The sequence below is a fragment of the Tiliqua scincoides genome, chromosome 8 (assembly GCF_035046505.1).
Source record: "Tiliqua scincoides isolate rTilSci1 chromosome 8, rTilSci1.hap2, whole genome shotgun sequence".
NCBI lineage: Eukaryota > Metazoa > Chordata > Lepidosauria > Squamata > Scincidae > Tiliqua > Tiliqua scincoides.
The window spans coordinates 8,230,436-8,252,716 of NC_089828.1; the positions used below are offsets into that span (position 1 = coordinate 8,230,436).

Consider the following 22,281-nt stretch of genomic DNA (forward strand, 5'->3'; position numbering starts at 1 on the left):
AGAGCACTGCGCGCTGCTGCTGGAGCCGGTCCGGGCTCCTCCAACTCCGGCAGCCCTGGGGAAGCCCCAAGCGCCCCTGCCCAGAGGAGGCCTGTGCCTGCCCCGCCGGTGTGGCCGCACCAGCACTGGAAGCGGCCACGATCGGGCCCCCAGTGCAGCAGGAGCCTGTCAGGCCCTTCCCTGTCCAACCACAAGGGCCTGAGAGGGCTCAGGGCCTGCCCCCCCAGCCTGGCCTACCTCACAAGGTCGTTGTGAGGACAGCCGGGCAGCACGCGGCTCCCTGGGGACCCGGTCTCGGTCCCACCTCAGCCCGCAGGGCTTTTCCAAGACACCTCCCACCCGCAGCCGAAATCCGGAACGAATCTTCCTGAGCGCCGGTTTCCCGCCGGGCCAGATCGCTGAAGGACGCGTGTCGCAACTTCCGCTTCCTGGACGCGAGCCGGAAGCCGGGCAGGAACGCGAAAGCTGGACAGGCCGCTGTGGCGCTCCGTAGTCGTAGCCGCTGCCTGCGAAGCTCGCGCGTCCTGAGCCTTGCAGGCACCCGTAGCGATGCCGAGCGGCCTCCTGTCCTCCTGCTGCGGCGGTCCGCAGGGCCCTTGCGGGGACCGGTAGTTCGGCTCGCTTCGGTTCATCGCAGGGCCTGCGGGCGGCACCAGGAGTCGGGGGCCTCGCGCCCCTCGGAGGCGCCTATGGGGCCGGGGGCGGCCCGGGGCCGGCGCCGGGGGGCCTGACCGAGCGGGGCGGTGGCGAGGAACGGCGGGACGACGCGCAGGCCCGGCTCGCCCCCCGACCCCACGGGGGTCGCCCCGCATGCGGCCCCCCCTCACTGCGGGGCCCCGGAGGCGGAGGGCGGCGGGGGGCCCGGCCCGGGGGGCGGCGGGGGGTGGCGGCGCTGGCGCTCCCAGGAGGAGCAGGCGGCCATGGAGAGCCTGGCGGGCTACGTCTACAAGGCGGCCAGCGAGGGGCGGGTGCTGACCCTGGCCGCCCTGCTGCTGAACCGCTCCGAGAGCGATGTGCGCTACCTGCTGGGCTACGTCACCCACCAGGGCGGGCAGCGCTCCACGCCCCTCATCATCGCCGCCCGCAATGGGCATGCCAAGGTCGTGCGGCTGCTTCTGGAGCACTACCGCGTGCAGACCCAGCAGACTGGCACCGTGCGCTTCGACGGGTACGTGGGGCAGCTGGCGGGCTGGGCGGTGTGTCTCGTGGCGCAGCCTGGTCCTCCCGCTCAGTGGCATGCGCTGCATCCTTGAAAGTGTGCTTCCAAGGGCCACGGCGCTGGAGGGAGCCAGGTACCCTCTCGACACCGTCAGCTGTGAAACAGGGATGTGCAGCAGGTGGGGAGGCAGGCGAGGCAGAGCCTCCCCACCGGAGTCCTTCAGAAAGCAGTGCTGCCACCTTGGGAGGTGTGCGCGTAGGTTGAAAGTACTTGCACACCTCTCACAGTGGCCATGCTACTTTTTGAAGGACTCTGTGGGGAGGTTCTGCCTCACCTGCCTTGTCACTCACCACATATCCCTGCTGTGAAACAAGACCATTCTGTTGCATGTGTGGACTGGGCCTCCCTCCCAGGAAAGCGTGCACAGGATTGCTTACCGCAGTGCAGGAGAATGGGGTGGTTGAAAAAAACATATCCAGGCTGAGGGTGGGAGTAGGGGGGAAATACCATTTTTGAATGTAAACCTCGTAAACCTCTCCAACTGCAATTGGGAAACTAGCATAGCAGGGAGAAATTGTTCTGTCCCAGCTCTGCTTTCCAATTCAGTAGACCAGTTTATGTAACAGAGTATCCAAACTGGACCATAAGCAAAGGACAGGTGCGGTGCAGAAAGGCACATGTCTGTCTTCAGATGATCAGGGGAGCCCAGCCCTACGATGTAGGTAGGAGGAGGGTGCCCCCAGGAAGGCCCTTCCCAAGCTCTAGCTTGGGAAGCTCTAACTAGTTGATCATTGTCCACATATTTTTCCATGATTTTTAAAAACCTTTTACTGCAATCATGTGAGGGCTTGGAACTCCTCCCCCTCTACTATCCCCCCAACAAAGACATTGGTCTTTGGGCAAGTATATTACCCATAAGGAAAAACAATAGAGTTCCATGATGTGAAAAACACATTTATTGCATTGTGAGCTTTGATCAGCAAGAGTGTTTCATCTGATGTAACCCATGTACCAAATTTAATTTGACTGAGTTGCAAGTCACAGTCAAATTGAATTTGGTACATGAGGTCATTGCATAGGAACATCTTCGTTCAAAATAAAAGCTGGAATATTTCAGAAAAATGGTTCACAGATCTTGCCTGTTCAGATTCCATCACCCTCTGTCTGCTTTCATAGGGATAGCTGCAAAGCTCATTGGACTCCTGTTTCACTTTTGATTTTCCCAGTGCTCAGGAGGTCTTAAGAATGAAATTAGAGTTGTTTGTTTAGCAAGCTGTTTCATTTTTGCTTCATCTTTTTTAGGCCATCACTCAACAGGCAAATGCACTGCTTCAGAATGTGTACAGTTTGACTTTTCTCAGTGATGCATATCCTGCCTACAGGTGGGGTGGCTTTTCCTCTGGAGGCTTTTGCCAAAGCCTGTGACAATTTCTTTCTGTGACATCATTGGTGGGTTGGGTTGCTGGGAGCTGTGGCATTTGACATCAAGGAGGGGAGTGTAGCCTGTCCCGCTCTGTAGCCAGTCCCCCTGGTTACCCTCTGCTCCTGTTGAAATGGACTAGGTATAATGCTAACTTTTCTGTTTCTGAATAAGGGGGACAGCAAAGTCTCATTGGACCATCACCATTGGACTTCATTTGATTCCAACATTTTTCTAGAAATTATACAGAATATTTTTGGGGGGAGAGGATTCAAGGGTAGAGGATATCTCATTGGCAGATAAGGTAGCAAACTATTCATCTTATGTAAGCTACTGGGAGACATCAGATGGAGCTGTCCAGGTTCCATCTTCAACCCAATTATTTGGTTTAAAAAATTGCCAGAGGTGGAAATACTTCCAGTTCTCAACTCATTTACTCTGTCACCATTTCTTTTCCTGTAATAGGACTCCTGAATAAATGTTCACTAGAGTTGCTTGTTAGGTACTGAGAGGTAACCCTAAAACTCAGGCCTGTTGAAGCTCAGTGTCAGTCACTCGTTATTCTGGCCAGTTAGGTAGTGGCTCTTGGTAGAACAAGACCCACATCCTTATGAGCTGTCAGTGGTGAACCAGGAAAAAGATCCTGAGGTTGTGCCCAGCTCAGTGACACCATCAGTCCAGTACGCAGCAGCTGTGAGGAAGGCAAATTCCGTGCTGGGGGTGGTTAGAAAAGGGATAGAGAATAAGACTGCTAATAATGATCTGATACAAATCTGTGGTATTAAATGGCAGGACCAGTTCTGGCTTTGGCACCTTTAGTGCCTGGAGAAGAAGCAAAAGAGGGCAGGCAAAATGGTCAGAAGGCCACAGCAGCTTTCTTATGAAGAAAGGGCCACAGTGTTTGGGGCTTTTTAGCTCAGGAGGAGGTGATTGAGTGTGTAGAAGGTCTTGCCCATCAAAATTGTTCCAGGGTAGTGTGCCTCTTTCTCAGAACTCTGACCCATTATGGATCCTTGATGACAGACACACTGTGTCTTCCTTAGAAGGCACCTGAGTGCAGTCTCCTGATGAGTCTTTATTGCTGTGTTGATTATTTGGGCTTGAGGTCTTGTGGCTCTTAGTAGAGCTTGTAAATGTCTGCCACCAGCTGTGTAAAGGTGAGGCAAATCCTACCTCACTTATCAATTAGATTGTATCAATATTCAAGGAAATCATCCCTTTTTTCTAAATGTGGTAGTGTGCTCCCCCCAGTGTGTGTGCTCTTGCTCCTCCTCTGCCTGCTTCTATCTCCACCTCCTTTCCTGAGATACACTGAGGAACTCTGACTGGTGACTATTTTGTGGGCTGATTCGGAGTGTTGTTGCCATACAGGTCTCAACATTCATGAGTGTCTTGTACTTCCCTCAGGTACGTCATCGATGGTGCCACGGCGCTGTGGTGTGCAGCTGGGGCTGGCCACTTTGAAGTTGTGAAGCTCCTGGTGAGCCATGGGGCCAACGTTAACCACACGACCGTGACTAACTCGACTCCGCTGCGCGCCGCCTGCTTTGATGGCCGGCTCGACATCGTGAAGTTCCTGGTGGAGAACAATGCCAGCATCAGCATTGCCAACAAGTACGACAACACGTGCCTGATGATTGCTGCGTACAAGGGCCATGTGGATGTGGTGCGCTATCTCCTGGAGCAGCATGCGGACCCCAATGCCAAAGCACACTGTGGAGCAACAGCATTGCATTTTGCAGCGGAGGCTGGTCATCTGGAGATTGTCCGTGAGCTGGTGAAGTGGAAGTCGGCCATGATGGTGAACGGCCACGGAATGACCCCCTTGAAAGTGGCAGCGGAAAGTTGCAAGGCTGATGTGGTTGAACTGCTGCTAGCGCACGCTGACTGCGACCGCAAAAGCAGAATTGAAGCTCTAGAACTCCTGGGTGCCTCGTTTGCCAATGACCGAGAAAATTATGATATAATGAAGACCTATCATTATTTATATTTAGCCATGTTAGAGCGGTACAGAGTCAGTGGAAACATTATAGAGAAGGAGGTCTTGCCTCCGATAGAAGCCTACGGCAACCGGACTGAATGCCGAACTCCTCGGGAGCTAGAAGCCCTTCGGCAGGACCGAGATGCCCTGCATATGGAGGGCCTCATTGTCCGTGAGCGCATTCTCGGCTCTGACAACATTGATGTTTCACACCCCATTATTTACCGTGGGGCCGTTTATGCAGATAACATGCAGTTTGAACAGTGCATCAAACTCTGGCTGCATGCCCTGCATTTGCGGCAGAAAGGGAACAGGAACACTCACAAGGATCTCCTGCGCTTTGCTCAGGTCTTCTCTCAGATGATCCACTTGAATGAGCCTGTGAAAGCCAAGGACATTGAGAGTGTCTTGAGGTGTAGTGTCCTGGAGATTGAGCAAGGCATGGCCAGGGTCCGAACCGCTCAGGATGCTGAGCTCCACACAGCCATGGACAACTATGAATGCAATGTCTTCACCTTCCTGTACTTGGTGTGCATCTCCACCAAAACTCAGTGTAGGGACGAGGAGCAGTCACGCATCAACAAGCAAATTTATAACTTGATCCACCTGGATCCCAGGACGCGAGACGGGTCTAGCTTGCTCCACCATGCTGTCAACTCCAGCACACCTGTGGACGACTTCCACACCAACGACGTCTGCAGCTTCCCCAATGCACTGGTCACCAAGCTACTCTTGGACTGTGGTGCAGACGTCAATGCAGTGGACAACGAAGGGAACACCCCTCTCCACGTCATTGTCCAGTACAACCGGCCCATCAGTGACTTCTTGACCTTGCACTCTATCATCATCAGCCTGGTTGAGGCTGGTGCTCATACAGATATGACAAACAAGCAAAAGAAGACCCCTCTGGACAAAAGCACCACTGGTGTGTCTGAAATACTCCTGAAAACTCAAATGAAGCTGAGTTTGAAGTGCCTGGCCGCTCGAGCAGTGCGGGTTTATCACATCAATTATCATAACCAGATCCCCAAAACACTGGAAGGGTTTGTGGAATTCCATTAAGGCCACACTAGGGAGTGGACGCCCCTCCTTCTTAGGAGGGGTCAAAACTAGTCAATAAAATAATGAACAGAGTGTCTGAAGACCCTTCTCTCTTCCCTTCTTTCAGCAGCACTTGCATCAAGCAGCCCCTCATAAACTGGCCAACTAGCTTTGATTTGTGAACTTTTCTGTTTGGCGGAATGAATGAATTTCTTTTCTCACAAATCCAACTCCAAATTAGAATGCGTGTAGAATATTTTGATACTATGATGCACACACGGGTTTTGCCATTGACAGCTTAGAATGCTTTAAGTAGCTACCTGTAAAAAGGTTTGTGTTTACCCGATTGAGCCAGCAAAGTTACCTATGCAGCAACAACTTGAAAAGCCTTCTGCAGGGAGGGTGGGAGAGAGAACTCAGAGGGATCTTATTGCTGGGATTTTATTAAGCCGTACAGAGCAATCCAGGGCAAATTTCTTCCACACCAGCCTATTTTTAAATGCCTTTTCAGTTCTGACTGAGGTTGTCAGTAACTTTCCTTAATTTCTGCTTGAGATGAAAGTAACTCTGAATATTCCCTACAAAGGAGAATGCAGGTTGAAATTCAGGTGTGTGAATGAGCTCACCCAACATTATTTAAGTTATTGGTGGTCATCCGTAGTTGTCATTTGAGGAAAAAACAGACTTTTCCAAATCAATTTTTTTTAATTTTCACTTGAGTGAAAATTTCACTTTTTAAAAGCAAGTCACATGTACAAATATCTTCGGGTATTTGCCTGTCTGTATTTTTTGATTTTGAGTGTTTCTCCTTCTCCCCAGATAAGGTAAAACATTATGATTAAAGCCAGATCTCAAACTTACATCTGATATATTAATGACTTCATTTTCCTGCTATCTCCCGACTAGCTGGCAAACAAGGATGCGCTCACAGAGTTTGGAACTATATTGTAAAACTAGTGGCAAGGAGGTTTTTGGGAGCAGGGGAGTGTATTCATTTCCCTGTGTTGAGCAACTTTTCAGTCCTTTCATTATGGAACTCTTTGGGAAAATAGATATTTTTAAAGCAATGCCCCTAAATCTCCCCCTCCCCAGTGAAGGCCACCTTTGTATCTTAGAAGTACCTTGGTTGTATGAAGAATGTTCAATCTACAAAAAAATGCTTATCCTTGGCTGAAATGTCAGCAACCAAATGGCACTTTTTTTTGACAGGTTACTGATAATTTTCCCCATTATTTTAAATACCACTTTCTAACTGTCAATTGGTGAACAATGGTTCTGCAGTCATTTTTTTAAAACAATAGATCAGAGAGCTCTAAAAATGGGCATTTCAATGTATTAATTTGTATTGCAAATAAAATCTTGTGTCAAATTAGCTCTTAATCCTGATTTGTCACGATCTGAAGGGATTTGTACTGCACTCGTAGGATACCTGTCAGGTGCAGAGTGCTGGAGCTGTTTTCAAGGAGACGAGTTCGTGCCATTGCACCTTTTTTTGGAACTTGTTCAATTAAAATCAAAATGGCAACAAAAGGGTTGGTGAATTTTATTTGGTGACAAATGAGGAGCATTTGCCTAGAGCAGGGTTTCACATGCCAGGTGGATTGTGACCTGGCCCTCTCTCCTGCCATTGCCTCTGTTTGGCTCCCAAGTAGGAGCCATACTGGAGGCTTGGGGTGGTCCCAGAGGCCTCTTCCAGGTCACGACAGACCAGTGACCTACTCTACAGGCCTCAGAATGAGTGACCTACTACTGGGGCCTAGTAGTTCTGGTCTGAAGGTGTAAGTTTCACTTTCCCATGTTTGAATTGTACAAATTAAAATTGTAGTAGAAATGCAGCTGAGGTCTTCTCATTGGTGCTTAACGAGAAGACCTCAGCTGCATTTCTACTACAATTTTAATTCACTTTCAGTTCACTTCCATCATTCTAGGGGAACTGTGGTTTGTTAAGGAATCTGAGATGTGTCAGAGATACCCTTAACAAATTACAGTCTCCAGAAGGCATTGGTGGAATAGAAGTGCATTGAAAAGTGCGTTGAAGTGCACCTCTCTCTGTGTTGCTAAGTTCTGACTTCCCAGTTTGGTGAGAAAGCAATTTTATCTGTGCCCAAATTTGGGATTTTTTTTTGTAGTGGCAAGTAAGATATTCACCCAAGTGTCTTTCCAGTCAGGAGGCATCACAGCTGTGTGGGAGAATCACCCAAATGAAAAACCAGATTAATGAAAAACCAGATTACTTAAAAAGCAGCTTGCACAAATCAGTTCATTTTAAAAACTTTATTTTACAACCCTTTTACTTAAAAAAAAACAAAAAACCCCAAAACAGAACCCCTACAATGACAGTATTTTTACATACACTGTTGTGGTCTGTTGAACAGATTCTTCCTTATTTTCAAATCATTAAAATTAAGAATGGCATAAATAATATTATGCAAAGGGGGGGAGCCTGGTCAAATTAGAACCTTTCCATCATACATACAAAAGTATATACATATATAATACATGTTTTTTGTTGTAGCTGTTGCTTTTGGAAATTGCACAGTTTGTGGGAAAACACTTCAAACTGGTTTTAAAAAAATCTCTTCACCTTTAAACGTAAGAAAGGTAAACATTTTCAGAATAAGTATATACAGCTGAGAATTGATGGCTTGCATTAAGGTGCTTACAAGTGTATCTCTGTTCAGTGCATTAAAAGGAGGCAATTTCAGCTCTTGTCAACAGTTCCATTTGGGGAGGGAGGCCTCTGTCTAGCTCTGCATTGCAGCCAACTATTCCAAACGGTCCACTTTCCTTGTACTACGAATTCTGCTTTGAAAGCAATGGGACTGGGGGACCTTCCTCAAGATTAAGAGACTATCAAAGGGACAATTTTGTGCCTTTATTGGTTCACAGGTAAATGCAATCAGGTAACATGAGTCATGTTTGCTTTGATGCTTCCACAAGTCTGACCACAGCTGCGCAGTGAACATGCTGACTGTGCTGTACCCATTTAGAAGTTTAGTAGCCTTTAACTTCAGTAATCTGGCCTGCACTGAGCTATTTAATGCAGAGACTTGTTCTGAGGCATCAACTTCCTACAGAGCCCTGCGGTCCACAGAGCCTCATATCTCCAAACTCTTGAATGCTGCACCGTTTTGTAAACAGGCCCCTGTGGTGTTAGTTGCATGCATGATGCAGTTGGCACCCCCTGAGGGCTGCCTCTGGAGACAACTCCAGGCTCGCTTGTTCTTCCTCTGTCTTGGACAAGCAGTGGCTTTTAACCCCCCCATCCCCCACACAATGTCTCATTCAAAGCTTGCTGCCCTTGCTTGGATGGTGTGGATCCCAGTTCTCTGCAGGCTGCGTGGGAGGGCGGGTCTTCAAACAGGAGGTGCAGTTGTGCCACAGAAAGGTAGAGGACTCAAGTGCTGCAGTTTTCTCCTCACCCCAGAACCCTTCTGATGGGACGTTGGGCTTCCTTGTGGAGCTGTGATTTGTCATTTGTCAGGAAAAGGGGACCTCCCTAGTCCTCTGCTCTGGAAGCAGAACTGCCACTGTCTTAGGCACAAGAAAGCAGAAGGAAAACCAGTTTGAAGTCCCTGGAGTGGCTGCGTCTCTCTGTGGCCAGTTGGCCCCTTGCATGGAGTTTGTCTTTGAGCAGTTAAGTTGCTGTCAAGAGATAAGATGGGTTGCTTGATGCAAACAGTGGCCTGTGGACCAAGAACAACTTTGCCATGAGGAAAAAGGAACCCAACTTCATCAGGGAGATGAAGGCCTCAGTCAAAGTCTTTGGTGTTCTGGTCTTGTACGGTATCTCTCTTGCGACTGGCACTTTTAAAAAAGCCAAGCTGCAGGTCCACAAAGAAGAAATAAAGAGGAAACCCACACAGTTACTTCAATGGTTCCATCATACCTCCACCAGCTGTGTAACATGCAGACCAGACATCACAATCAAATCCCCTAGCACGGAGATGCAGTATTATTTGCTTTATGCCTCCCCCTGCCATGTACTTCCCCACTCAGCAGCAATTAAATAAGAATATTTATGAGCATGACAGCAGGTCATGAGCTGGGAAAGAAACAAATGGTGAAAATCTGCAAAATCTTCACCAACTGATTTTGCTGCCTGTTATGCAGCTCTTAAATGCATTTTTTTAAGCAAGTTGGCCATTCCAGATTCCAAACCATGAAAAGGCCAAATACATCCTTATGAGCAAGGATCTTTTTCTGGGGGACGATGCCTCATTTGGATGAAAAAGTGCTTGTTGTTTTAATGGGGGAAAAGGGTCAGTTGCGTTTCATGGCTCAGTCCCTCCATCCACCTTTGCTCCAATCAGGGCATCCAATGTGGATGTACGAAGCTGTCTTCTCTTGACTCTGCTCATTGCTCCACTGAGACTATCATTATCTGCTGAGCGTTTTCTGAGATCTTAGACCAGGGGTGTCCAAAGTTTTTGCCAGGAGGGCCGCATCATCTCTCTGACACTGTGTCAGGGGCCGGGGGAAAAGAGAATTAATTTACATTTAAAATTTGAATAAGTTTACATAAGTTTACATTAATGAATACATTAAAGATGAACTTATATGAATAAATGAAGGTCTTGCAATAGCTCAAGGCCTAAAAAGACCTTGCATAAAGCAAGGCTGGCCTTTCCTTTGCTGCCGCTACTGCATCACAGATGTGAAAAAGCAAGTAGTGGAGGAAGCCTCATCCCACAGCTCACATGAGAGGTCAAACAGTTGCCCTCATGCTGAGAGCAGCTGTGTCGGGCCAGTGCGGGCTCCAACAAATTTCCAGAGGGCTAGAGGCTCCTTGGAGACTGGGGGCTCCCTGAGGGTCTCATTGAGAGGCCTCGAGGGCCGCATGTGGCCCCAGGGCCAGGGTTTGGGCACCCCTGTCTTAGACAAACATTCCCCTTAGTCTTGGCAACTGAGATCCATTTGGTCCTGGAGATCCAAGACTTGAACTTGGACCCTTCTGTTTTCAGAGCAGGATCTTTACTGCTGAGGTGTCCCCCATGGCAGTTGAGCACAGTGCTGCTGCCCCCACCTCGGAAGTAAAACCAAAAAGCATATGACCATGAAGAAACTCGGGTGGAGGAAATACAGTATATTCCGTCATTCTTTTGGGACTATTTACCCCTCAACTGTGCAGCTATAAAGACTCTGGTTTTCTGGAAAGTAAGTTCAATTCATACAAATGAAACCTGCATCCAAGCAGGAAGCGGAGAGGAAAGCAAGATTCTCTTGTTAGCTAAAATTTTGCACCAGGCTCCCAGTGCTTTGAGCAGCCTCACACAGCTGCCATCCACACTGGCCATCGGGCTCAGCATTGCTGGATTAGAGCATTTCCAGATCAAAACACAGGAGGGGGCCTCTTGGGATCAGCCATATCAAATCCCTATCTGCCAATGCATCGTTGGTGCCGAGACAGTTGAGTAGATGGGCAAGAGGACAAGATCAGTTCAGTTCAACACTCCCAAATGTGCTGAAAATACCAAGACTGCGTTGGCTTGGTTGCACGAGGGCTCCCTCCAAGCCTTTTGCTATGGGTAGTAGCCTCTGCTATGGGTAGTAGCTTAGCTATGGGAGGGGGTTGCGGCGCGGTAAGTATCACAGACACTTGTGTGCTGTGTAAGTGGTCCCTCCCACTTGCCATCAGAGCCATTCCAGGCAGCGATAGCAGCACAGTTGTAGTTATGCTATTGGCTACGAGTAGGAGGTGGCACAAATCTGAGGAGACCCATAGGGGCCGCAGTGGCTTACCTGGGGGTAAGGGGAAGAGTTTCCCCTTACCTTCAGCTGAGCCACTGTGGTGCCCTGTCTCACTCTGGATACAGCGCAAGCCTCCTGGCTTGCCTGTTCCAGCACAAGATAGGATTGCGCCCTTAATTGTTCTACTTTGTGCTGCTGTAAATGCATAGTACTAATATTTTATGGAGCGTCTGCATGCTGTAGTTCCTCTCTCATCTCATGTGTTGGTTTGGAAGGAAAATCAGAAGTCTCCCCTAAGAGCTAATCTTTTCCTTAAAATAAAGCTCTTTTAGTTTTAAGTTGAATTGTCGTTGTTCCTTCATTGATCAAAGGTAGGTGTTGTCTCTAAGGAACCCAGGTGCTTGTGGTTTTGTAAGTGGGACACATGGGCTCAGAAGGTTAAGTGGAACTGAGGTTGGTAAGAAATGGCATGGGTTGTGTCCTGCCGGGTCTTAAGGTGCCTCAGATTGTCCCTGATCCTCTGGGCTCAATTGTGACAGAGAGGACTACAGCCAAACTGCTAAGCTCACAACTCTGTGTCACTAAGTGGCTCCCCCCCAAGAGACAGGTATTCTGCAGCAGCAAAGTAAGCCTCACCTCTCCTGCAAAGGGGGTGCCCCCTTACCTTCCAGAGTGCCAGCACCAGGAGTGCCAGCAGCAGAAGGCCGCCTAATGTGCTGCCAATGATGATCCAGATGGGGATGTGGGACTCCTCGATCTTGGATATCTCAAACGTTATCTGCAAGAAGAATAAAACAGGGATGTTGGCAGCAGGCTCTTCAGCTGGAAGTCTTCCTCTGTTCTCTCCCTCTGTATAGTGAGGAAGGGGGCTGTTGTTTGAGGGGGGATTCTGAAAGTCTTTGGAAGGTTGGCTGCGGCTTGGATTAGACTGGCTCAAAAGTGCCATATGTGCAGGACAAGGGCTCCTGGGAGCTGTGCGTGGCTGCCAGGAGAGGGCGCTGCAACTCCATTCCTTTTCAGTGGGAGCAGTGCTCAGAAGTGGGAAGAGTGTCCGTTGCAGAACTGTGGGCAGCGCACCATCTTCCACTCTGTGTTGTGTGCATAAGAATGACACATTTCCATCTTTCAGGGCTGCAAACCCAGATACATCCCTGCTGCCCCTCCCCAACGCTGCATTTCTCAAAAGAGAGGTGCTGGTGGGCATAACAGCTGCCTGGGCAGCTCCTGTCCTCTCTTGTGGCCTCCTTGTTCTGTTGATTAGCAACTGAGCAAAATAGAGTTTCCTTTTATTCTAGTCATGAGTGGTGACAGAAACCTGCTAAGGCAGTGGTTCCCAAACCACACGACATGGCTCCCTGCGGAGCCATGGAAACCAGCCAGGGGAGCCGTGGAATCCTATTGAAAAACCCACCGCCCCATACAATGTATGTAGCCCTAGGTTTATAGCTGCAGCCAATGGCTCAGTAGGTCAAGGGAGTCACCAGTCAACATTTTTGGAATCACTGTGCTAAGGGAATTGCGGGGGGGGGGGGATGTTTAGACCTATGGCAGTCCTTGTCTGGACTGCTGCCTACAGAAGGGCAAGGCATTGGGTCCTAGAGATGGGCCAGGTGGCCACGAGGCTCTGGATGAGAAGGGGTGGGTGGGACATGGGTCTTCTGAAGCGGGGTCTGGGGCTGCTGAAAGGGCAGCTGCTTGCCAGGCAGAAGGTCCCAAGACCTGGCATCTCCAGGTGGGAAGCCGAGAACAGCTCCCGTCACAGACCCCAGAATCACTGCTGGTCACTGTCTGTAAGAGGAAAGGAACAAAAGGGTCTGGGATTGGGCAGCTTTGTGTCTAAGAGGATGTCACCCAGAGGAGTGAGTTGAAGGAGGACCCAGAGGGAGGAGTCACTCCTTTAAAAAAGGCCCCTGAGCCACATCATACCTGGAGAAACAAATCCCATGTCTGCCTAGAATTACAGCCAAGCTCCAGGGACATGCTTTTTCCCTCTCACGCAACACCAGAACTAGGGAACAGCTACTGAAATTGAGTTGTTAGAAGAGTTAGAACAGTCAAAAGGAAATATTTCTTGAGCCAGCTTGTAATTAATCTGTGGAACTCTTTGCAACAGTATATGCTGATGGTGTCTGGTCTAGATGTCTGGTCCGGTGTCTGGTCTAGCATCTGCAGATTGGACAGAGGTTACAAGCCATGATGCGTATGTGCAACCTCCTGGTTTTAGAAGTGGCTATCTCTGAATGCCAGGTGCAAGAGAGGGCACCAGGATGCAGGTCTCTTGTTGTCTTTTGTGCTCTCTGGAGCATCTGGTGGGCCACTGTGAGATGCAGGAAGCTGGACTAGATGGGCCTCTGGTCTGATTTGGTGGGGTTCTTACTTTTAGCATCTGATAGGCAGGTGCATGCTTGCTTTCCTTTGTTAAAAAGAGAGCAAAGTGAGCTGATCCAGAGCCCATAGCTGCTATTTATTAGGGTAAGAAGTTCCCCTTGGTGCACAGAAAAGCTAGGATTGTAGCTGCATGTCCTGCTCTTAACACGTTGCTTAGCCTTCAGATTGACCTTACCCTCCTGCATTCACTTGGGAGTCAGGCCCACTAGGAGAAAGAAAGTATGAATGGAACCTGCACTTACCTGCCGGCTGGGATCCTCTTCTCTGAAGACAAAGGCACTGCGGAACCCTCTCTGCAAGGCTGCATTGATCACGAACCTCAGCGATTTGAATTTTAGCTGGATAGGAGCAGTCAAGACAGAGTTACAATGGAGGGAACCAGCAGAGCTCAGCTCTGCACTGGGCACATTTGCTTTGATAAAGATCAAAAACACAGCTCTGTTCTTCCCAGCCTCTTTCAGAACTGGAGGGGCATCTGTGCAGAAGGCTGCCTGGAATCACAGCAACCATGAACTCATTTAACTAGTGTGAAAAAGGGAAAGTCCCCTTGCTGTCTATGATCAAGCTGCTCTACATTTTTTTAAGTGGCTCAGCTTCAGCCATAGTTCAAAACGTGGCAACACTGATTGATTGATTTCAGAAATGTGTTTACATTTAAAATCTTTTAGTTGAAAAATGGGTACCCCTCCCCTTCTCTGAAGCAGTCCAGGGCAGCTTACAATATATTGAAAACATTACTAATAAAAAAACCCCATCTGATCATATAGGGAGCATCTTTACAAGACAGTTGGACCAAGGTTGAATAAATGCTAAATATCAGACGGCCTCCTGTGCCACAAAGGCTTTACTTGTTTGACTCCTGTTGTTGTTCCAGTGGCAGAGAATCCCACAGGCCAACACTGTGCTGCCTTAAAAAAATATTCTGCGGTAACCAGCTTTTTGCTTGAAATGTCAAGGGGTGCAGGAAGAAGACACAGCTGTTCTTGATTTGGCCTAATTCACTCAGAATGTGATACAATTAGGGAAGCGGTGTTGATGTGGCACTCAGAAGACAAACGCCTCTTTTCACAGATGAGTGCGTGGGGAGGTTTCGGTCTGGGATGGGTGGAGAATTGTGAGCAGCTGAACAAGCTGGCGGGGAAAGAGAACAGGCAGAGACTGCCTCATATGTGCACTCTGGGGTCTGAGGCTGGCTCGGGGCACGCACAGCAGTAGTGAGATCATGTGACCATCCTGTTTTACAGCTGCTGACATGCCCTTACCATTGCCAGGGACTTAGTCCACAGGTTGCCCTGCAGGAGAAAGACAACTTCCTCGTTGGCAGCAAGATCCACGCTGCAGTCTATCGATATCACATCTGAGTTACTGTGATTCTGAAAAAAGGGAGAGTAAAACAATGAATGTGGGAGGTAACCAAACAAGCCAAAGATCTCCCCCCTCCCATGCATCTCCATAACTGAAGGAAGGTTTGAAAATGTCCTGGAAAAAACCCACTGACTGCACCCCTGTTGACTTCCTCCCCACAAGGAGCTGCTTAGTCAGGCTCTGCTCATGACAAGTGTGGGGAGCGAGGCCAAGCGGAGACCCGAGAGATCTTAGGTGCAAGGGAAAAAAGACAGCAACTTCCAGCCACCATGAGAAGCCCTCCTCACTGGAAGGCTTCCTTCTGCTCCTCTGGAATTGGACCTGCCTTTGCTGCTACATGCAACAGGCTCTGAAATGGGTGTGTGTGCATGTGTGTGTGTTTGAACACCTCCCTGTTCTCTGCATTTGTTGTGTAGCAGGTAAAATGCTGGATGCCCCATGCTGCTTTGCTCTCCTGTCCAGGATTCATTGTGTGGAAAACATCATGGGGAGGGGATGTCCTGGACTGTCCCTGCAGGCACACAATGACACCTGAATTGGGACCCTGAGTTCAAGCCATATTCTGAAAACACAGAGGACTAGAAACCTGGCATGCATTCTTTACTAGCTACAATGACAGGCTCTGCATACCAGTTGAGGGTGGCGGCCCAAGTCCTCATCAGAGGGTCTTCTCCGGTAGTCTGTGTTGTTGCCCCCGATGTTGCACTTCATGTTCTCCTGTAAGGAGGAGAAAAAAGAGTCCTGAGGTCTGTTAAAGATGAACATGTTGATTTCAGCATGTCAAGGGTCAAGGTGCTGTCAAGGGTCACAGAGACACTGGAGCAACTTGTTGGGAATGAAGACCAAGAGAAACAATCGGGAATGACCTGACCACTCTTTGGGTAGGCAGGCTACTGGTTCGTAGCCTGGAATGGCTGGTTGTTGGATGGGAACTCCTTGTCGCTGCAAATCTCTCTGCATTTGGGAATGAGACCCCAAATTGGAATTGGAGCCATGGTGCAGGGGAGGAATCAAACCTTTCCCACCCTGCCATGTCCTGATCTAAATCGCCCATTCTAAAACTGCTACTAGCTACCAAGGGGAAACTTTAAGTGACATAAAATGCACACACATTTGTTTGCAGTGATGGCAGCTTGAGAGTGGCATTGAAATGGGACGCCTGCTGCAGGGGGAAAGGGCTTGGCCCCTCTACTTGTGCCAGGGCCCCAATCCAAATGCCATGCACACACAGCTGCTTCCTGGAGAAGGAAAGACCACATCAGGCTGGAGTGCCCACATCATGTCCAGTTTGGCCCTCAGAGGGAGAGGGAGAGAGGGATGGGGGCAGGCGCTAGGAGTGGGCTGAAGGTTCTCTCTGTTGTGGTGCCTTGTGGGAGGCCTCTTGGGCCCCACTTCTGCTCTGCTTGCATCTTTGAAATACAGTAAACACAACACAAGCAGCCAAAGACACTTCTGGTGACCGTCATACATAGGGAGCTGAAGCCAGGCAGGAGCCCAGGGCTTGGGGAAGTGGGAAGCCTGGCATCATGTCAGGAAGAAGCAGCCTGGCTGCCTGGCTCATGGGGGGGGGGGAGAGGTAACACCTTTGCTTCCCCTCTCCATGTGACACTGCCCATGAAAGGGGGTCCTCCCTGGCCATGCCTGGCTTCATCTTCCTGCTGCTGCTTGGGTGGTTTGGAGAGTCGGTTGGGGGCCCTCTCCTCGCCATGACAGAGCAGCCCAGCAAGCCTCATGACCTTATGGGTGCTCCAGCCCCAGCAGTAGTAATGCCTTGAGAAGGAAAAATCCTCCCATGATCTTCACCAACTAGTGGGAGGCTGGGTTGTGAAAACTCTTGGACCGCTCCTGTTTTTGGCACCCATCATTTTCCACCTTCCCAGCCAACTGCCTGTTGATGGAAACGGAGTCCTGGAGCGCATCTCAGTGCCAGAACATCCAATAACTGAGTCTTAAGTAATCAGTGAAGAGAGTGGGGTGTGCAGGTGGAAAGTGGTCCAGAGGTGACCCAACAACTGGATAGGATAGCATCCGTGCCAGCCAAAGTTGCCACTTCGGATCAAAATCCACAGACTGCACCAAAGCTGGAATTTGAACATCTGCATCTTCTAAAGAATGGCTGTTGCATACGTACATACACAGATTCAGGGTCTGTCCAAAACGCCAGGGTGAAGGCAGGGCAGGGGGGCTTGTGCCAGGGCTACCTCCCAATCTGAGGCTCTTAAGAGAGATATAGTTAAGACTGAAACCCTAAAAGTGCCTTGGATTAGCCAATAGCCCAAGGGGCCCCTACTTCACCCCCCTCTTTTTCTTCCTGGCATTTTGTACAGATTCCAAATCTATGTTGCAGTCTTTATTCTGACATTTGTAACTCTGTATAGCAACTGTTATCCTGCACATGCCTGATCTCGTCTGATCTCGGAAGCTAAGCAGGGTCGGGCCTGTTTAGTACCTGGATGGGAGACTGCCTGGGAATACCGGATGCTGTAGGCTTATACCATAGTCTTTTGAGACTGAAGGTTGCCAACCTGTAACTCTGCATTCAATCACTGATTTTTACAGTCTCCACGTGCATTTCCCCTCCTTCTGGATCTTCTGGCAATGGGGGACCCCCAAGTTATTACAAAGGATGTGTAGCTGTGGCAGAGAGTATCAGCCTTGCATCTCTCCCTCCTCCCCCACAGCATGGAGTCTAAGATGCCCAGTGTGACATCAGCACAATCTGAATGTCTTTATCTCACACCACTTCACAGGTAATTGCTTGGAGGGAGGTGGAGAAAGGCTGAGCACGTTGCCATGTGTCATGCATCTTTTTTACTTTACAGGGGAGGCCACACAGCCATTTTGGAGAAGAAAAATTCCCCACATTCTTTGTCAATGGGCGATTGATTCCAGAGTGAAGTTCCAGAGTGACTGGGAATTTATGCAAGAGTTTGATTCCATTTGTTCAGGCTGGAAATGAGGCAATGATTCCCCTCTCATGATGGGTCTCAGCAAAGCTATCCACAGTTCCTGCTGTCGTGAATGGTCACTGTGCTTATCTAGCATGCATTTCCACTGCACATGGAACTGTCACACATGACACTTCTGGCAGTTCGTGGCCAGGCCCCACTGCTGGTCTCTGCTCCCTCTTTTCCTCCATACCCCTCTGTGTGTACATCTGTATCCTCTGCTGGTTCTTGACCAAAAAGGCCTCTGCCGTAATCAAGGGGTTAGCCTTTCCTGTGCCACGAGGTTCTGAGCTGCTTTTGCCCAGCTGGATTTTGACAAACATGAGAAAGCAAACAATCCTCTCTGAGGTACCTCAAACATGCTGAACTTGGTGAACTGCAGAAGGCGGTTCCCTCCGCGGGTGGCCACTGGCACGGTGATTCTGATAGCCACCCCATCAATTGGAAAGAGGCCCAGATTCTGAAGCTGCAAGAGAGGGAAGGGAGCAAACGCCAGATCACTAGCACTCTTTAAGGGAGCATCTTTCCCCACTTCCTATCCTTTAAAAGGTGCGAGCCAGGAGCTGTATTACCTTAAATGTGCAATTGAAAGGGGGGCCAATGCTGTCATATCTCTCCAGGGAACTGTTTGACTTTATCTCATAGTAGTTCTGGCTGGAACTCCTGAATCACAACAGAAGAGAAAACAGCTTAGAAGTAAACTGACCCAGCCATTTGCAAGAAGAAGCCTAGGAACTAAGCTCCTGCCTCAAGGAAGGGAAGGCACTCGTCCCTGAAAACTTCCTTGTGGAAATTCCACAACTACAAATCACGGCACTCTGTGAAGCCCCATACAAGTTCCTGTTCTGGGCTGGGGGAAGGGAAGATATCAATTAGCAATGTCCACTCATTAATCTATAATTTTTAAGATCGTGAAATGGTACTAGCTATCCATGCAATTTAAAAAAAATAATGAGGAAATGTAATTATAAATTTCATCATCAGATTGATACTCTTCTTCCTCATGGAAAGAAAAAAGGCCATGGGGCAAATCATAGAGAGGCTTTTCAAGGGCCAGTGACTTACTAATTCCATTAGGACAGATGGAGGCCAGAACAAGGGCCACACCTGCAAGAGACACTTCAATTTTCATTTGAAGTTGTTAGTGGACACTGTGGAAGAGTCTTGGGTATGAGGAAAAGCACTGCTGAGTAAGATGGCACAATATTGCCCTTCCACAGAATCTGCCTTTTAGTTCCACAGCAGTTCATTGCAGCAAAGCCAGGCCTCAGGGTTTAGGGTGCAGGTGGACATGGTTCCCAGCAAAATACCTGGTGAAAAGCAGGTCAGTTTCATACTTCAGCTGAAATTTTAGAAGAGCAGAATTGTCCTCCTTGGTGCTTTCTTGTTCTTCGCTGTCACTAGAACACAGTTGAACCAGAAGGCCAGTTAGAGGGTTTAATGTGACACAGAATCCAGCGGGTTTGGCCCTGAGAGTGGTCAAGTCTGTGGCTATGGAGTGGCTGTGAGAAGAGCACAACTGTTGCTGAGCCTCAAATGGGCCTTCAAAAGGTCCTGCTGCTGCTTGAGTGCTGATGCTGCCTCCAAGGCCTGCCTGGACTGTAGTGTGAGTTGCTAGAAGTGGCACGCAACACGCCACAGAGATCAACTTTTCCTCCACTGATTCTCCTGGTCCAGCTGGCACCAGGTCTTTTTCCCCCAAAGAAGCCATTTTTCTCAGACTCTTGGCAACTTTGGTAGAAAGTTCCCCTTGCCGCTTGCCACGCTCCTTTGGCCTGTTGGGATCTGTAGGTGCATAAAAAGGGCTTTCTAGCTGACAGCGCCTGATTCACCAGCTGTATGAACAGCTACTCCGCTCTGAGCCAAAGCAGAGAGGAAACTGAGCTGCTTCCTAGTGACAAGTATTGCCAGTTTTGGCACTGCTCAGAGATCCCACTGGGTGAACCTTCCCTCACCTGCCTCCAATTTGGCTTTCAGTGGCAGTTCTGATTTACTGCGAATGTGACCCATTATGCATAATTTGTATGACTCAGTCATGCCCTCACCTCATCATCTTATTTTCCAGCTGAGAAGTCTCAAATGTTGTAACCTTTCCTTGTAAGGAAGGTGCTCCAGCCCTCTGGTGATTTTGCTACACTCTTGGGAGATGAAGGATATTTTGTTAGCATCACACAGAAGGCTCCACCTGAGACCCAAAGTGAGCAGATCAGATTTAGCAAAGCGCTTTGGATTGAAATATGAGTCAGTTCTATTTATTTCAGTGCTATCCTTGGACTCAATGCACCTGACAGTGTTTTCTCTACAAGTTAACAGTTCTCAAGGGACTCACAATCTCCACTTTCATTTATAAAAGAGTTCAAGCAACACAAAGTGAGCGTTTTCCATTCAGAGAGGGGGAAGGGGGATTGGCAGAATTCTGGCAAGAGGATAACAGGAGAGAGTTATGATTTCCAAGTGCAGCTTGATGGACCTTCTAGCAGCCAGTGTTGGCTGCCTTTCCATCAAGCCTCACATCTCTAGGATTGCCAGTTTCACAAAGAAGGCTTAAATTAGGTAAGCAGGTGTCCTTATGTTGCAGGGGCAGCTGTGGGAAGAGTTTCCCCCTCCATGAATCACTTTGCATATGGCTAAGTCAACCAAGTTTTCTTCCCTCCAAGAACACACCTTGAAATGCTGAAAAGCTCAAGTGTGCCCAGTCTCTGTAATCCACTGGACCCCTTTGCACATGCCCAATCTTGTCTGATCTTGGAAGCTAAGCAGGGTCAGGCCTGGTTAGTACTTGGATGGGAGACCGCCTGGGAATACCGGGTGCTGTAGGCTTATACCATAGTCTTTCAAGACTGAAGGCTGCCAACCACTGGACTGAGTGTGGGCTGTTGCCTGCCCACTTGGATGGCTGGGGTCTGCTGCACCACCAGCATAAGCCAAACCACTTGCAAGGTCATTGTGAGTAGACCCTGGCCCTTCCCAGGCACATGTCCTATACCACTGCTAGGGGCCAAGCAGGTAAAATCTCTCTCTTATGGGTGCCGTTGGTTGGCCTTACAATCCCACATCTCTCCCTTCAGCATGCTATTCGGTCTATGGTCAGATTTTACATAGTGTCATCAATACTGAATGGCAGCTCTGGGCATGTACAAAGTGTCTTTTCCTCACCCCTGAGCAACTGCTGCCAGTCTGGACATAATCAAGGAGCAGGGTGGATTACTAGACTCCCAGACATGCCTCAGCTCTGGCACAGCATTCTAAGGAATCCGGGAGAGACCTGCCAGATTAAACCAAACATCTCTCTAGTTCAGCAGCCTGTTGCCAGCCAAGTGCCTCTGGAAAGCCCACAAGCAAACCCACAAGCAGCCCTTCTGTCCCTCCTGATCCCGCAGGTTCCAGACTTAGTAGCGCTGTGCTCCTCCAGAAATGTGTTTAAGCCACATGAGACTGTGGCCATCACTGCATCCTGCAGCAATGAGTTCCACTGTTACTATCAATTTCACCTGTGCCCTTGCCCTACTCTCAAGCAGCTCAGAACAGTGTGTGCATTATCCACTTTTCTTCTCACAACAACCCTGTGAGGTGTGCCTGGCCCATCCAGTAGGGTCATGCAGTGAACTTCACAGTAGCTGACTTGGGTTCTGCCCTGGTCCCCATACAGCTAGCCATGTTGACTACATGAGGTAGGGAATTCTGCCTTTCTTGTGCCCATTCTGAACCTCCAGCTGATCGTCTTTGTGGAGTGTCTAACTTTGTGAGGGGGAGAGAAAAATGTATTCAGCCCTCAGAAGCACATACGGCTTGAGGTGCCGCTCTCTAGCATGAGGCTTCAGGACAGAACTCTGCAGCCATTCCCTTCCATCACTGCCCCAAACGGACCCCTTGGTGGCCCAAGAGTGCTCACCACAGTTTCCATGTGTCCAGCCAGGATTGCTGAGATCTCATCTGGCTTCCCCCCAGTTGTGGAACTCCCTCCCCCTAGAGAGTGGAGATGAACTGGTAGATTTGTTGGGATTTAACATCTGTGTGATGTTTCAGTTGTTCGGCATTTGGTTCTTTCAAACATGCTAATAAAAAATCTGAATCTTGGGGATCATGTGAACTAGAAGTACAGCAAAACTTCTACACAAGCTGACTTCCATTGCTGGACAAAGAAGAGTCCAGCTGGATAAAAACCAAGCAAGGACAGCATCCTGTTGTCCACAGTGGCCAACTAGATATCTCCAGATAGTCCACAAACAGGGCATGAGGCCCATACTCTGCCCTTGCTACACCCAGCAACTAGCATTCAAGGATAGAC

The 22,281-nt window shown here is 49.1% G+C and overlaps 2 protein-coding genes across 2 annotated transcripts in view; one reads left to right on the forward strand and one right to left on the reverse strand.

Annotated features, from left to right (window-relative positions):
• The first annotated feature begins 900 nt into the window (after positions 1–900).
• Positions 901–6,970, forward strand: FEM1B (fem-1 homolog B). The gene is made up of 2 exons (XM_066635612.1): positions 901–1,168; positions 3,987–6,970. Exons 1-2 carry the CDS (start codon positions 921–923, stop codon positions 5,620–5,622), a joined length of 1,884 nt encoding a protein of 627 aa, XP_066491709.1. The 5' UTR covers positions 901–920; the 3' UTR covers positions 5,623–6,970.
• A 2,383-nt stretch (positions 6,971–9,353) lies between these two features.
• The window catches only part of ITGA11 (integrin subunit alpha 11), an 80,734-nt gene continuing 67,806 nt past the window's right edge, over positions 9,354–22,281 (reverse strand). The window contains exons 23-30 of the mRNA XM_066635382.1: positions 19,304–19,393; positions 18,566–18,656; positions 18,346–18,459; positions 15,676–15,762; positions 14,943–15,053; positions 13,923–14,018; positions 11,957–12,070; positions 9,354–9,425 (exon numbers count right to left, since the gene is read on the reverse strand). Of these exons, the coding sequence (XP_066491479.1) occupies positions 9,354–9,425; positions 11,957–12,070; positions 13,923–14,018; positions 14,943–15,053; positions 15,676–15,762; positions 18,346–18,459; positions 18,566–18,656; positions 19,304–19,393 (775 nt within the window). The remainder of the gene's footprint in view (positions 9,426–11,956; positions 12,071–13,922; positions 14,019–14,942; positions 15,054–15,675; positions 15,763–18,345; positions 18,460–18,565; positions 18,657–19,303; positions 19,394–22,281) is intronic.